The 16,407-nt window shown below is 45.6% G+C and overlaps 1 protein-coding gene across 1 annotated transcript in view; it reads right to left on the reverse strand.

The window, feature by feature from the left end:
- LOC102763755 (sorting nexin-29) overlaps positions 1-16,407 on the reverse strand; it is a 440,536-nt gene that overhangs the window by 254,782 nt on the left and 169,347 nt on the right. The window contains exon 16 of the mRNA XM_015572131.1: positions 3,006-3,088. Within this exon, the coding sequence (XP_015427617.1) occupies positions 3,006-3,088 (83 nt within the window). The remainder of the gene's footprint in view (positions 1-3,005; positions 3,089-16,407) is intronic.

Below are 16,407 nucleotides of genomic sequence, written 5' to 3' on the forward strand. Positions count from 1 at the left end.
AGGAGGAGGGGAGTGGGGAGGGGGAGGGGGAATGAACTGAGAAATGCAGGAGAAATATAATCCTGATATTGTTTGAACACCTGGATCAAGCCGTCCCTGCAGATGGAACTCCTAACTTCTGTTTTGTTTAAGCTGAGTTAAAGTCAATCTTATGACTCTTGTCACCAAAGAATAGTGAAACCGTGGGAGAATCAAGTCATGTGCTAAGTGTAGCCACAAGGATCCGAAGAATCTGGTTGGAGGCGCAGCAGAAAGCAGTAGTTAGAGGGGCACGGCACATCACTGGGTGGCACTGCTGAGATTTCATAGCTGCCATAGACCTTCAGTCACCTGGCCAGGTCCTACAACAGCTGCTCTTAGGTTTCCACTCCTCGTGTTATAAATATTAATGGAGTGCCAAGGGGTCAAGCATTGCTCAAGGTGCTTTGAACACAGCAGGGAACACAGACAAGGCCCCTGCTCCTGTGGACTGTCCAGTGCAGGGTGGGACAGACAGCAAAGAAGGAAGAGAATCCACAACCAGGAGCCTTTGAGGTGCTGACAAGTGCTGTGATGACAATAAAGTGATGGAATAAAGAATGAAGGAGAAGGCACAGGGTGAGCCAGGGGGTTAGAGGAGGTGGCATCTGAAAGAGACCTGCTGGCCTAGGCAGGCTCAGCCACGCAGAGACAGGGAGGAGCAGTCCAGCAGAGGGACAGTCGCTGCAAAGGCCCTGAGGGAGGAATCAGCCTGAAGGCCAGTATGGCTGGGGTGAGACAGCAAGGGGAGGGTGGAGGGAGATGGGGCCAGAGCATGGGGAAGCCCCAGATCACACCGAGCCTGAGGCCACCATGAAAGAGGGTGCACGGGGTTCTAAGCAGCAGTGTGATGGGATGGGATTCATCATTCCATGAGACGTGTTTAGCCCTCTACAGCCAGACAAACACACACAATCATGAGCTAGCTTTCCTTATGACTCAAGAAGCCGGCCTCAAACAAAGATGTCCTTGCCTTTGTGCCCACTGGAGGCAAGAACATGAGGCTGACCAAGAGGAGACAGCCCAAGGCCTACATAATTGAGGCTGAAACAATGTCCCCCTAGAACCCTCTCACCCATGACCAACCATCTCCTTGACTGTCGAGCCCTCTTTTCTGAAGCCCAGGGAACCAAGACCCCGAAGTGAGAGGATGAAGTACATGCAGTGTGGAGAAGGGCGTCAGAGAGCAAGCCATATGCATGCAGAGATGCAACACGTGAGCGAGGTTTATGACTTCGTGTTTTATTACCACTTTTGTTTCTTAGAGCAAACTTTTAAAGAATTGCTCCCAAGCCTCCCTCATCCATCAAGTTCCTCCCAATAAATCTCCCGATTACTCTGATCGCCACTCACAACAGGCCATTTCTTCTCCCCCTGTCCCTGAGCCTACAGCAGATTAATTAAAGGGGACGCCAACAGGAGCTTGCAGCCTTAAATCCATCACTATGGGACGGGCCTGTGGTGGCCGGGACAGATGACAGTGGAGTGAACCTAGCAAGAGGGAGGGCGAGAGGAAGAGCCTCACACACAGCAGCAGACACTGCATATCTGGAAAGGCAGACTCCAGAGAAACACCTCCCTCCCCGAGGACAGGATGGACGCCGTATCCAGTAAGGAGCTAACCGATGGCCAGGACCATATGAGCTTTCAAAACTCAAGTCAAGCTGGAAAAGAGGGGCGGGGATTGGTGCGGTTGTTGTTATAATCAACAAGAAGTTCATAGTTGAACTATCACATCAGGTACAGCTGAATTCAAGGGCTCAAAGGACCTGATCAGACTCGGTTCCTCTCTGCCTCTCAGCTCAGCTCCTCTCTCTATGTGATGGCCTCATTCCCAGCCTCCCAGGCCCAACAGAGAGGAAGAACCCTTTCTGTGGCCTCCCAGAGCCTGAGACCCAGCGAGAGCACCAGCTCAGTCAAGCGCAGGGCAGAGGGTGGAGCCCCACCTCTGTCACTGGACTGACACTGAGTGAGGATGCTGGTCATATGAAAACCGGAGCAAGTGGGGCGGGCACTATAGAGGACACAGATGTCCACTACAACAAGAGTTAGCAAAGGCACATTTGCAGAATGCCTTTAAGAACTGTTCTTTCATGATGGAAAGAGCTAACTAGTTCCAGTGCCCATAAAATCAGGATGCTGTTAAAATGCATCAACTCTACCCAACTGAGAATCTCAGCAATCAGGTAGGAGGTGGGAAGTGAGGCTGAGGGCATTACTGTGGTGGAGGTCTCCTCACAGGCACATGGCCCCAGGATGGGGCCCTTCACCAAGAGCTGTGATGACTGCAGCTACTGAGGGGCCTCCTGAGGACGGTCCTAGGGCAGCAGAGCTGGGGCAGGAGTGTGGTTCAGTGAGTGGACGCCTCCTCCGTTGCATCTGACCATCTGAAGAAAGGCTGTGTCAGCCAAGTAATCAATTTTCTGTCTACTTGTATTTCTGATTAATATTAATAATGGCTAACATTTACTCAGTATTTACTCTATGGTAGGCATTATGCTGTCTACATGGATTGCCTCATGAGGTAGGCATTATCAACGAGTCCTCCTTTACAGATGAGAAACGGAGGTGGAGAGAGATTAAGAAATTTAACCAGAGCTGGGCTGGAAGCTGGTCAGCCTAAGTCCAGAGCTTGAATCTCCGCTGAGGTGGCGTTCTGCTGCTTTCACCCATAGCCTATGCGACTTAATCATGCTGCAAGGTTCACTACCTTGTAAGTGGTGTCCCAAGACTCTAGACTTAAAATTCCCTAAGTACACAAATTGATATGACTGCTGTTAATAATCTAGCAAGCTAAGTCTTACAATATTAGTTTAACAAGAATACACAGCAGTGTTTTCCATCTAATTAATTTTTCAGAATCCTGCTTTTCTAATCCGTCTGCATATGCACTTGTTACCTGTTGAGTGTCTACTATGCACCAGGCATGGGGGTGATAAAGATGCAAAGGCTGGGCCCCCACCCACCCTGGCTGGTCTCCCCCTCACCTTCAGCTGTTTGACCTTCTCTTTTCAGCATCTGGACAGCTCCCACATACTTCTTCAGCTGGACTTTGAGCACCTCATTTTCCCTGCAGGTAGAAGAAAGTTTAAAAAAATATTTTAAAAATTTGGCAATTAGACTGAAGGCAGGGGTTGGGGGCAGGGGTCTGTGTGAAAGGATGAGTTAGCAAAGCACATCTGCAGAATGCCTTCAACAACTGTTCTTTCATAATGGAAATGAGCTAACTGGTTCCAGTGCCCATAACATCAGGATGCTGATGTGCTATGCTCAGGTTATTTGAATCTATCAATCTGTTAGGTAACTATTCTGTGCCAAGCACTCTGTAATATACTCTCCATTTACAGAAGAACAAACCAAGTACTGCATATTCAACCTGGGGGATACTCTTAATGTCTTTATTAACTACAAAATGTACTGGATATTCATTATTTGCCAGGCATCATGTGAAGTCTTTAGGTATCTCATTTAATCCTTCCAAGGTATTATCAGAACATCATTTTAGAGATGAGGCATAAAGAGGAGAAGCAGTTGACCAAGTCTACCCCCACTCCCCATGTAAGACCGTGCTGTGAAGCATGGAACTCAGGCTATAAGACCCCACACTCTGCTCAATTCCCTCTCCAGGTACACTGGCTAAGAAAAAGAACATGGGGATCAGGGGCAGAAAACTATCATTTGTTGAGTATTTATGACATAGCTCAGACTATACATACATACGTGACCTTGATGAATCAAGCACGCACTCATTCATTTATTCATTCTTCATTCAGTGGGAAAAGGTTTATTAAGTGCCTATGATGTGTCAGGCACGATGACACTATCATATTCTTCCCATGAGAGTGGAATTGGGATATGGATCAGGTCTCCAACCATGGTCACAAGTAAGACACACTACTGAGATCCAAATCTAGGTCTGTCGGACCCCAAGGCTCAGTAGAGCTTTTCTCTGTCTCCTGTAGGATTTGGACTTGGCTGCTCACCAGCTACCCCAGCCAGAGGTGCTTCCTCCACATTTTTGGTTCTGCTCCTCCCCTCAAAGCCCTTACGCCTGAATGCCTTTGAATGAGCTAGAGTATTTCCTCACAGCAAAACAGCTGTAAGATTGGGTTTCTTTTATGCTTATAAAAATAAATTTAAAAGTAAAAATACTCACTTGAAAATACTCAATTAGAACACATTTAAGAAGGAATGTGAAAATCAGCTGAAAATCCAACACCTTGAAAATAAATCCAACATTTTTATGACTTTTCTATCATACCCCTCACTAGACATGCATGCATACACACACATACTCCTAAATATAATTTTATGTGGATGAAACATCTTTCACATTCCTTTAATCTTTTAATGTTTGAAGTGTTATTCCCTTGTTTACTGTTCCATCACCATTTTCCCATGGTAATCAATCAATGTTAAAAACCTGGTATACATATTAATGCCGCCCTCCATGCTCACAGTCACTAACTACAAACCTGATATACTCAGGTAGAGTTTACTTTATAAAACCGGATTATAAATTTTTCTACAACTGGGTTTGTCTCATTTAAGAACTCACCACTAGAAGCCTCTAACTCGGTCTATTTATGGGTGCAAGTGCCATTCCTTGATATGGATATGCCACAATTTACTCAGGAGAAAGCCGGAGACTGCCCAACGCAGGCTCTGCCGTTTGCTTTCAGTGCACTTGACTACATCTCTGCCCGCAAAGACAGTGTTGTGTTTGTATTTTGCTTTTCTGAACTATTTTGGCAGAAAGAACATCCACACCAACTGCGGATATACTGCCATATACTCAGGTGTCCCCTGAGAACTCCACACTCATCTCAGAAGCTTTAGAGGAAGAATATAGAGGAGCCCCTTAATTAGCTTACTCCCCCTTGACAGCCTACCATGGGTGTGTCTACAGGTATCTGCACTTTCTCTGTCTGTGATATGAATAGCGAACATCTGAAGCTAAACAACTAACAAATCCTGAAAAGGCCTGTGGGAGAAAAAAATATTCCCCGATGTACGCAGATTTACACTTGTTTTCTTGGGCTCCCTAACCAGAGTCTTGTCACTCATCTCAGGCTAGCCCTAACCTCCACCTGTGAATTCAAATCACATATGACCTGAAAACTAAGGAAAGGACATTTATATGCATTTCTATGTGGTATAATTTAATATGATTTGTGGCAGAGCGTCCCCCAAGAGGCAAGCTGGGCAGGCTCACTCCGGCCGGCTGACAGGCGCGTCACGTCAACATCTGGCTGCTCTGTCTCACTTGCTCACACCACACAGGCCAACCCTCGGCTCCCTTATTCATCTTCAACTCTGCAATCAGCATTGAAATGAAAAGGGGCTGCTTGTCTTCTGATCTGGATCAATCTTTTAATCAGGTCTTAAGACTATCTAAATATCAGATCTAACAGATAAAAGCCAAGACCTTTAATATAAATCTGACTTCCATCAAAATGAGGAGGAGCCATGAAGGATATATCAAACCACTGGGTTGGACACCTTTGGGAGCCATAAACTCATCCCAGCCAAGTTTGTACGAATGAATTTGTGTGCCTTCGTGGGAAATGAACACTTCCAGGTCCCTGGAACTGCTTCTGAATAAAACTCCAACACCTGGAGGACACACTGGCCGCTCCAAAATGCAACTAGCTCCTGATCCCCCATCCCTCGACAGGATGAGGCCCATTTTTTTTTTAAGTAATTTTAGATTCACATGAAATTGCAAAGACAATACCAAGAGGTTGGCCATATATACCCTTGGCCCAGTCTCCCCAATGGTTACACCCTATGTAACTATGGGGCAATGGCAAAACCAGACTCTGACAACGTGCACGCATGGTCCTATCAAGCACCTAACAGGCCTCTGCCCCAGCGCGCCTCTAAAATGGACCACTGCAGGTCCGGCCACGAGTAAAGCAAACCAGGTACAAGTACAAGAGGGAAGAGGGGGTGGGTGGCTTTGGCAAACTACAAAGCCCCATCAAAAGGTATTTTTAGCACATTAAGTGACCCAAGAAAATATTCCTAGGCTCTAGACAACTAATCTGCAACCAGTCTGAATTTGGAAAGAAAGGAACTACATAGAATTCACCATTCTTATCATTACACAGGTCTCTGTTATGATTATCAAATAAAAATGCCTTTTCATTTGACACTTCATGAGACAACAGAATGGATCAATTAATTAAGCACATCCTAACTACGAAAGGCCTCAGAATTGCAATAATGACTAAGGCCCATCTCAGCAGAGGCCTTCGACCCCGCACAAGTCGCGGACCAAGAGTCTGCCAGCCTAAACAGTGAGAGGCAAGGTGAGCAGCAAGACCAAACCTGCCCAGGGCCCTGGTACATCAGCACCCACCTCAGCCCAGGCAGCCTGTCTTCAGAGCCTGGGCGCCTACCGTCTTCACTATACACCATCCTGCACGTGTGGAGGGAGGGATGTTTGCATGCATGTGCACATGTATGAGAGAGTGAGAGCGACAGAGCCCAGAAGGCTATATACATCTGGTGGGTGATGAAGCTGCTGGGGGGGAGCCGTCCCTTCACCTTCTCCTTCTCTGGTGAGGCACCTCTACACTGGTAGCACGGGACTGAGTGAGCCTGTGAGGACAAGACCTCTGAACAAGGAGGCACAGATGGTTGGCGCCCTGTCAGCTACATCTTAGGGCAACTTTCCTTCCCGTTTCATGGGACTTTCCTCCTCTCTGGCCCTAATGTGTGCCGGGCTTAGCTGAAGATCACCTACAACACCTGGCTCTTTCTGCAACTAACGGAGTGATTTCCTTAGGACCCAATCTGAAAAACCATCCAGAAAAGTTGGGGGTAGGGGTGCTGTTATTGTAAAGGAACCATCAGTGCTGACCTTCCAAAATGGGCTTCCTTTCTGAGGGTTCAACCCATTTCTCCACCACCATCCCGTGAGTCATCACTGGTGCCACGGGGACAGCTGGTTTACTTCCCACCCTGTGTGACCAGTCAGTGGCCCATCTGTCAGTGGCTGTGCTCTCCCCGAAGATTTAGTCTTTCAGCTGCAAATCACACATCTGGCTCAAACGAGAACTACAAAAGCTAAAGCCACACCTGTTAGGACACCGACAACACGAAATGCTGACGAGGATGTGGAGCCACAGGAACTCTCATTCACTGCTGGTGGGACTGCAACATGGTGCAGCCACTATGGAAGACAGCCTGGGGGGTTCTTACAAAACTAAATATACTCTTCTCTTACTATGTGATCCAGCAACCTGCTGCCTGGTATTTAATCAAGGGAGTTGAAAACTTAAGTCCACACAAAACCTTGCACACAATATTTAGCAATTTTATTCATAATTGCCAAAACTGGAAGCAACCAAGATGACCTTCAATAGGTGAATGGATAAACAAACTGTGGTGCATCCAGACAATGGAATATTATTCAATGGTGGAAAGTAATGAGCTACATAGCCATGAAAAGACAGGGAGGAGACTAAAATGCATATTGCTAAATGAAAGAAGTCAATTTCAAAAGACTACAAACTTTGAATCCAACTACATGACATTCTGAAAAAGGCAAAACCATGGGGACAGTGAAAAGGTCAGTGGTTGCCAGGGGTTGGGGGGAAAGCTCAACAGGTGGAACATGGGGGATGTTCAGGGCAGTGAAATTATGTGAGACAATAATGGTGGGCACCAGTCATTATACATCTGTCCAGAGCCACAGAGTGAACACCACCAAGAGTGAATCCTGATGCACACCATGGACTGTAATAACAATGTATCAGAATTGGTTCATCAATTGTAACAAATGTGCCCTACCAATGCAAGATGTTAATAAGAAAAGCTGGGGAAGAAGGCAATGAAGGGGTGTAAGGGAACTCTCTGTGCTTTGTTCATGTTTCTGTAAACCTGAAACTGCTCCCAAAAAGCCACTTGTCACCCTTGTCATTTGCCAAGAGAATTGCTGCGTCTCCCTGTAGGCGCCTGTGTCTGTAGGTACCTACAATCCTGGCTGACCCTGCTCCGCTCCCTTCTCTCCAGTCAGCACTGAACAGTGTCAGCTACTGCGAGTGTCATGTCCTGGTGAAGATGAATGAGGGCGCGAGCGCAGACACATTCTGTGGGAGATAGTGCAGCGTTCATCCCGGCACGGGGCCGAGAGGTGAAACACTTCAGAAACAGTGATGGGGCTGGAGCTGGAGGCCTGAGGAGAGTGGGAGAGAAACACACAGTCTGGGAAAAATGACTTTTCAGCTTTGACTGTTGTATTTTTGCAGTGATCATGACCTTTAATACTTGGGAGTTGCTGTCCATACCATGAAGCCAGGAGATCATGCCTCCCTTCCTGCCTTTGTTGGCGTCTGAGAGGGACAGTCACTTTTACAGATAGCCTGGCCACTCAGCCGTGCCCTGGCCGAGGTCAGGGGTGGTTATGGCTACTGCCTCTCTCGCGCCAGCGGCTGGGGAGGGAAAGCAAATTCCTGTAGTTGCATCTTATTGTGATTTTTTGTTTGTTTTTGAAGTTTAGAATTTTTGCTCTTTTAGTCCTTTGATTACATCCCTCTAAAACATGTTATACTTAACATCATTTGAAAATAATGTAATTTCTGAGTGGTCATGTTAATAGATGGATATATAGTTAGATTCTGGGTGTTGTTTCTAAACACTTATATTAACTTAGTTAATCTTTACAACTGCCCTGTGAAGTAGGTTCAGTTGTTATTCCTATTTTACAGATGAATATATTCTTTGCTCTCTTGATTTCAGGTTAATTTGCATTAATAAGAAAATAGTACTATTCTGTTTGTCATTATGGATTGATATAGAAAAAATGGCAATTTTTTCCCAAAAAATTGAGGGAAAGGAAAATTTTGATTAGGAAATGAGATGGTATTTATAATTTGGGACCCTGAGAATAGTATATCATGGGACTGAAAAGGGAGCTAAGGCACAGTAGACAATAAATTTTTGTCAAATGTATAAAAGAAATACAAAGTACCAGACTTACAATTTTTGTATATAACTGCTGTGCCCTGTAGAACTTTCCCCCCTCTGGATAATAATGAGAGGGAGTTCTAGCTAGAAAAAACAGATTAAGTAGGATTCCATACTTTACTAATCTGTTTAAGGAACCAAAAAAGAGGACAGTTTTCTGTAAATAACACTACTTAATAAGTTTATAACTCACTTTTAACCTTATTTTGGTTAATGAGATTCAACTCAATTATATATTCACACATTCCTCCATATTTATACATGACTCTTCAGTAATGTCACTTATACATAGGTGAATATGTGTATAGTATCAAATTTTATTACACTGTAACAGGATTTTAAGTTCAGGACTTATCCTTAACAACTTTCACAACCATAACATCTTATATTAAATGTTTAAATCTTAATGAAAATTAGAAAATAATGTACCTGGAATCACCAAAAACAGTTGTAATTTAAGTTACTTCTTGGTTAAATTTAATGTCCAAACCAGTGGATTAACTGTAATGTTTTGATGGCTGTGAATTACCAAATGCACTTCACAGGGTCGCTGGTTTTGAGTAATTATCCTCTGAGTGGTGCTGTCTGGGTTGTGGGTTGTTTGTTCTGACACTGGGGCAGGCATAATTGCTTTGACTTATACACATTAATTACTGCAGCCACTGGAAGCTGTTTGGGAGGTACTTGCCACTTCCTCCATGATTTGCTTCCTTTCCTGATGCTTTTAAAGAAAACGGCAGGGTGGCCAGGAGGTGTGTTTGGGGCTGAGGGTGGGAGTTGGCAAGGCTTTCTGGAATCCTCAGATGAACGTGTGAATACTTCTCTCCTCTCCCCTGCACCACCCCAGCTCTTCCAGTCTGGCCATCGTCATTTCTTGCCTGGGTGGGTGCTCAGTCACAGTAGCTTCCTTCTGGTCTGCACACTTGGCTGTTTCCATGCCTCCCCACTTTCTGTTTTCCCACATAGTTTGTCATTCCCTTGCAACTGGGTACCCTTCGGGCTTAAACTTCACACTAACTTCCAAGCCTCGGGCTCCTTGTAATTTCCCGCCGGCTCCCTTCCGCTCCAGCATCCCCGCCTTGCTCCACCATCAGCGATGTCCCTCAGTTCAAGGAACAAGCCAGGCACAGGCTGGTCTTGGGGCTTTGCCCTGGCTCATTCCTTTGCTCAGAACCTTGCTACTCAAAGTGTGGTCCAATATCTGGCACAATAGGCATCCCTAGGGCCCTTGGTAGAAATGCTGAGTCTCAAGCCCCACTTATCTCATTTTTGCCCATAACCATAAAATATTACCATAATCCACACTTGACCCAATGAGGAATGGGGGCTCAGTAAGGCCAGTGGCTGGAGTGGGCCTGGGACTAGTGTCTGGGTAACCCCAAAGTCCACACCCTCAGCACAAGGCCAGGGTCCTTCTGATGCGGTCAGAGGATGGAGGCTCTCCTCAATGGAATCCGCTGGGGGCTCTTTCAAAGAGCCTGTCTCACCCCAGCCCTACTCTTCCCTTTTGTGAATAGTTCAGTCCAAAGCCACTGAGACCAGTTACATATCAGGAGAGTGATCAGATAAGGTGAGAAAGCCAGAGGTCAACCCTGTGCTGTTAGACTGGAGTTCAAGGTTCAGTGCAAACTCATAGGGCATTTCAAAAGGACAGAGATGCCAGCAACAAAGCTCCCCTGGACAAAACTGGGACAATTTGAACATCAAAATAGTGACAACAATGGGTTATGAGCTACTGAATATAAGAGAAATCAACAAATCCATAAATAATCAATGGAAAGTCTAATGCAGAATGAGATATTTACAAGGGCTTCAACTGGCTCCCCACACAATGCTTAATTGTAAAAGAGAAGAGATTAAGTTCATAGTGGAGAGGGCGGCAGACACCCCCTTAACCAGTTAACATGATCAGTAATCAAACAACTGAAGCCACTGTGCACCAGCCGCCAGGACACCCCAAGAATATGCATCATCCCCGTGATATTCCTAACAAGATGCGTACGCAGAATCAAACCACAAGGAAGTAGTAAACCAACCAAATTGGGGGCCATCCTGCAAAGTAAATCTTCAAAAAGGTCAAGCAGGGGTCCTCAAACTACGGCCTGCGGGCCACATGCAAATACAAATATTGTATTTGTTCCCGTTTTTTTTTTTACTTCAAAATAAGATATGTGCAGTGTGCACAGGAATTTGTTCATAGTTTTTTTTAAAACTATAGTCTGGCCCTCCAATGGTCTGAGGGACAGTGAACTGGCCCCCTGTTTAAAAAGTTTGAGGACCCCAGGGTCAAGGTCACAACAGTCAAGGAAAGCAAGAAATAGTTCCAGACTGAAGAAACGTGATAATTAAATGCAACAAGTCACTTTGGACTCAATCATTTTGCAAAAGAAATGATCGGTGCAAGCTGGACCTGAGGTGACTTGAGCTGTGTGGTGTCTCATCAGCAGCTGGAGCGGAGAAGATGAAAGGGAGACCATGAAAAGCTTGTTTGATTTTTAGTGCTCACTCCCCGTTCCAATCATTTCACTATTTCTTTAATAATCCCCATCTCATTAGCCACCTGGTAAATTCCACTCAGAATGGCATGCTGGCCCCCACATTTCATATCCAGAGCCAGGGAAACAGCCCAAACAACTCCAGTAACGCAGGAGGGTAATTAATTGCAGATGACATACACCCAAAATATGCCGAGCACAACAGGAAAATCGCAGGCTCCAAGTAATAACAGGCGGCATCGTACTTGATTGTCATTTCACTCACTCCAAGCTCTTTCAAGTTACTTCTTGGGGCATCTGTGTATCAAGAAGGCAGCTCACTTCAGTCCTCTGTGCCATTAGGAGTGTTTGCTTTGAGCCCTAGCAGGTTTGGCTTAGTAGATAGAGTACTGGCCTGTGGAGTGAAGGGTCCTGGGTGATTCTGGTCAAGGGTACATGCCTGGGTTGTGCACTGGATCCCCAGCAGGGGAATATAGGAGGCAGCCGATCAATGATTCTTTCTCATCACTGATGTTTCTCTCTCATCACTGCTGTTTCTGTCTCTCTCTCCCTCTTCCTTCCTCTCTAAAATCAATAAAAATATGTATTTTTAAAAAGAGTGTTTGTTTTGAGGTCAGACAGGCTGGCTATGCCTCTGTGTGATCTTCGGCAAGTCACTTAATCTATCTGGGCCCTGGTTTTATGACCTGTAAAACTGGATGATAAAAATACCTACTTCAGAAACTACAGGGAGAATTAAAATGTGTGTGTATTATGTGTGCACATAAATACAAATACATGTAAAGTGTCTGGCATATAGTAAGTACTAAATGTTAGCTACTATTTTTTATAATTACTATTACCACTATCATCAGTCATAAATTATAAATCAGGATCTCTCTTTAGTCCAACCCAAAGAGGTCTGTTTTCTCCAGGGACGGGAAGGACTAAGAAAGGCCTGGAGTGATCCCTGGAAGTATTTCCAGGTCGGCATCAATACTGAGTCCTCTTCCTTCAGCCTGTCCCCTAGCCACCTCGATGCATCCCCAGATTCAACCTCACCTCCTCAGGAATTACTCGTCTGATTTCCCTAGACTGGTTCAGCTCCCTCTAGGGATGTAGCATTTCCCACAGTAACTGGGAGTTGAAGGAGCCTCCCACCACATTGGGCTTCCATGGGAGCCAGTGTGGGGTGCCCTAAGGTCCTCAAGTGACAACCTACCCTTAGGAAGAGTGCATGCAGTAGTATCACTGCAGGGGAGATAAGAACGACTACCCAGAGGCCACCTCCCCAAGGAGGGAAGAACAGGCAAGAGGAACAGATGTGAAGTGCAAACTGTTTCCTGATGGGCCCCAAGAAGAACCACAGGCTGTACAGGAGCAGAATACAGACTCCAGAGCTGCAAGCCTACCTGGAGGTTTCAGAGCCATGGGCATGCAGGAGCCAGCCAGGCAACAAAGGACTGAAGCGGGCCGGGAAATGCACATTGGGCATCATGTGAGGGTGGAAGTTACGGTGAAGCAGAGAGTGCGTGCCCATCTGACGGGGACATCCCTGACTCACGCTCTTCAAGACCAGCTGGAAATCTGGGTTTCTCTGTGAACACAGTGTTGAGGTCTTAAAAACACGAATTCACAAAACACATCCGTGAGACAAATTCTGCCTGGGGCCATGAGTGCCAGCTCTGCTCTTGGCCTTCACCTCTTGGCATCAAGCTTTGCCACCTGTAAGACCAGAAGCCTACTTGCTAGTTAGTGTCCCTTTATTAGGCCAAGAGGAAATGGAGGTAAAACCCTCAAGATCCTGTCAGAAACATATAACCTGAATCTACCATAATCACGAGGAAACGGCTGGCAAACCCAAATGTAGGGCTGTTCTACAACACACCTGGCCAGAAGAGGAATGCAAAAAAGGCAAGGTCGTGAAAACCAAAGGAGCTATGAAGTGGTCCAGATTAAAGAAGATTAAAAAGCCGGATGATTCAATGCAGTGCCTGGTTCTGGCCCAGATCCTGGATCAGGCAAAGAAAATGGCCATAAAAGCTTAATTGGCCCAATTGGTGAAATATGAATATGGGCTCTACTCTATATAATAATCCTGCATCAGTGTTAAATTTCCTCAATTTTACCATCACACTGTAGCTATGTAAGAAAGTGCCCTTGTTCTAAGGAAATACAACTTCTTAGGGGTAAAAGTCATGATGTTTACAACTCTTAAATGGATCAGGATAAAGGTTTACATGGGTAAAAATATAGGTAGATAAATCCATCTTAAATGTGGCAAAATACTAACAATTCGTGAATCTGACTAAAAGATACATGGGAGTTCTTTTACTACTATTATAATTCTTCAGCAAAGTTAAGATTATTTCAAAATAAAAAGTTTTTAAAATAAAACCTTTAGAAAGAAAGGTTCCCAACCAACAAAAATATGGGTTTATAACAACCCAAGGAGAGGAGTTGAAAGGGTTGTCAAATAGCTCGTAATTGGCACTGAAAAGCCAAAAAAATGAGCTGGGTAAATATAAACACAGCATATGAAATAGTAACCAGGAATACCAAGGCCCAGCCACTACTATTACTCTGGTAAATATCATGGTCAGAGGGATGTAGCTCACGAAACCTGCCCACCTCCGTTGTGAGAATGCCGGCAGGACCGCTGAGACAGAGCCGGGACACACTCCATGCGGGGGTCTGTGAGTGAGGGGTATAGTCACTGTTATCATCTGCCACCTGCCCAGGAAGGAAGGGGGCTGGGCCGAGAACGGCCCCTTTCTTCCAAAGAGGTGGCCTGCTGCCTGGAATTTGATCTGCTGTGGAGGAGTTGTTACTGACACAGCATTGGAGAGAGACATCCCACATCTGAATACCAAGTTGAAAACTCAATTTGGCTCTTGAACAAGTTACAATAGTCTCATCAAATCCCAGCCTCTTGAGACCACGGGCAGAAAATGTGGACTGTGAATGAAGCAAAAATAAAAAGGTAACAACAAAATACCACAAGGGAGGCCAAGAAGCAGAGTGAGCGAGACAGGGGCCACTGTAGGAGGGGGTAATACCGCTCATCCAAGCCCCAAGGAGTGTCTGGCTTGCAGACGTGTTCTGTTGACCCTCAAAGTGTTTGAGTGTGGGTGTGGGTGTGAGGTGGCTTTTAATTAGGTGACAATAATTAAAATCAAGACATTCCTCTTAATGACTTCGTCTTCCAACTTCTCAAAACTCCAAGTGCCTAACCACACAGCCACGTGCCCTTGAGGTCGCAGCGGCTGGCACTGACTAGTTGCCACTGGAGGACAAGTGGTATCCAGTTCCCCAAGGACCCCACCTCCTTTTCTCACAGGTGGCCTCCTTTATGCACTTCCACTGCCCACCTGGCTCCTGCAGGCATTCCAGTTTCAGACCCACTACTGCACATGAACCCTGACACTCTGACAAATTCCAGAGACAGCTGTGGGATGGGAACTTCAGGGTCAATGCGAAGACATGACATAAAATCTAGGTGGCTTATGCTTCAGCAACCACGGCAAAACTGTCACTGGCCTCCTCAAAAAAGCACATTTGCCTTCATGCAAATCAGGTCAGTGCCCAAACCTCAAAGGGTTCCTATGGATTCCAGGAAGCTGACCAGGCTGGGCTTGGTGAGTGTGAAGATGGAGGGAGGGAGCCGGATACCAGCTGTTACGAAGGTGAATAAAACTCCTAGGAATAAAGCAGGAAGATCTAGGAGGCCTGACCGAGTCTGGATTGCTTGTATTTGTAACACGGCTGCTGGACCATGAGTTCCTCCAGAACAGAAGCCTGGCCCTGCCCAGTCTGCGTTTCCCCAAATCCTGCGCAGGGCCTGGCACAGCACAGCATTCAGTCTCAAGGATGGTCCGATGCCATATCAAAGGTAGTTCATAGACCTTGTCTGGATCCTTAATGTGGGGGGGAATGGCTAAGAAAGAGACCTTAGATTAGAGCAGTGGTTCTCAACCTTCTGGCCCTTTAAATACACTTCCTCATGTTGTGACCCAACCATAAAATTATTTTCGTTGCTACTTCATCACTGTAATGTTGCTACTGTTATGAATTGTAATGTAAATATCTGATATGCAGGATGGTCTTAGGCGACTCCTGTGAAAGGGTCGTTCGACCGCCAAAGGGGTCGCGACCGCCAAAGGGGTCGCGACCCACAGGTTGAGAACTGCTGAATTAGAGGATTGTGAAAATGGACTGTGTGTTAGATATTAGGGAATTATTGTTGATTTTCTCGGCATGATAATAATATTGTGGCAATGTGGGAGACTGTCCTTATTCTTGGTAAATAAACATAGGAAGATTTAGGGGTGAAGAATCAAACTCTGAAACAACTTTCAGTTAGTACAGAACAAAATACCTAGGGGTGTGTGTGTGTGTGTGTGTGTGTGTGTGTTTATTAATAATAAGAGACTAGAAATAAAGACAGATGTGCAAAACATTAACTGGTGAATCTCAGTGCCGGGTACGTGTACCCAAGTTCATTGTACCAGTCTTGCACCTTTTCTGTAGGTTTGAAATTTTTCAAACTAAAAAGTTAGGAAATTTCTTTAAAAATATAAAATGTTTGATGAATAAATAAATCCATAAGCAAAGCTCAAAATGACATTTCTATGCCCCACTGAGGGTGAGCAGATGAAGCCACTCAGATTGGAGGCAACTGGCTGGAGGCTCCCGCCACCTCGGCCCTCTGGCAGCCCCGAGGGCTGAGGCAATTACTCTCTCGGGCCCACACGCCTCCCCACCAGTCTGGCTGGGAAGCTCTGCTCCTAATGAACCAAGGCTGTTAGGAGCCAGCAGCATAATCACTTTCGTGAAGCAAAATGAGCTCTGATCCACAGTAACCAATCTGCCTATTACCAACTGACTGTTCACCTTCAATTTCACCCTCAAGGTAGCTTTCTTTTGTGCTTTGTCTGGT

Source organism: Myotis davidii, unplaced genomic scaffold (genome assembly GCF_000327345.1).
Source record: "Myotis davidii unplaced genomic scaffold, ASM32734v1 scaffold209, whole genome shotgun sequence".
Lineage (NCBI taxonomy): Eukaryota > Metazoa > Chordata > Mammalia > Chiroptera > Vespertilionidae > Myotis > Myotis davidii.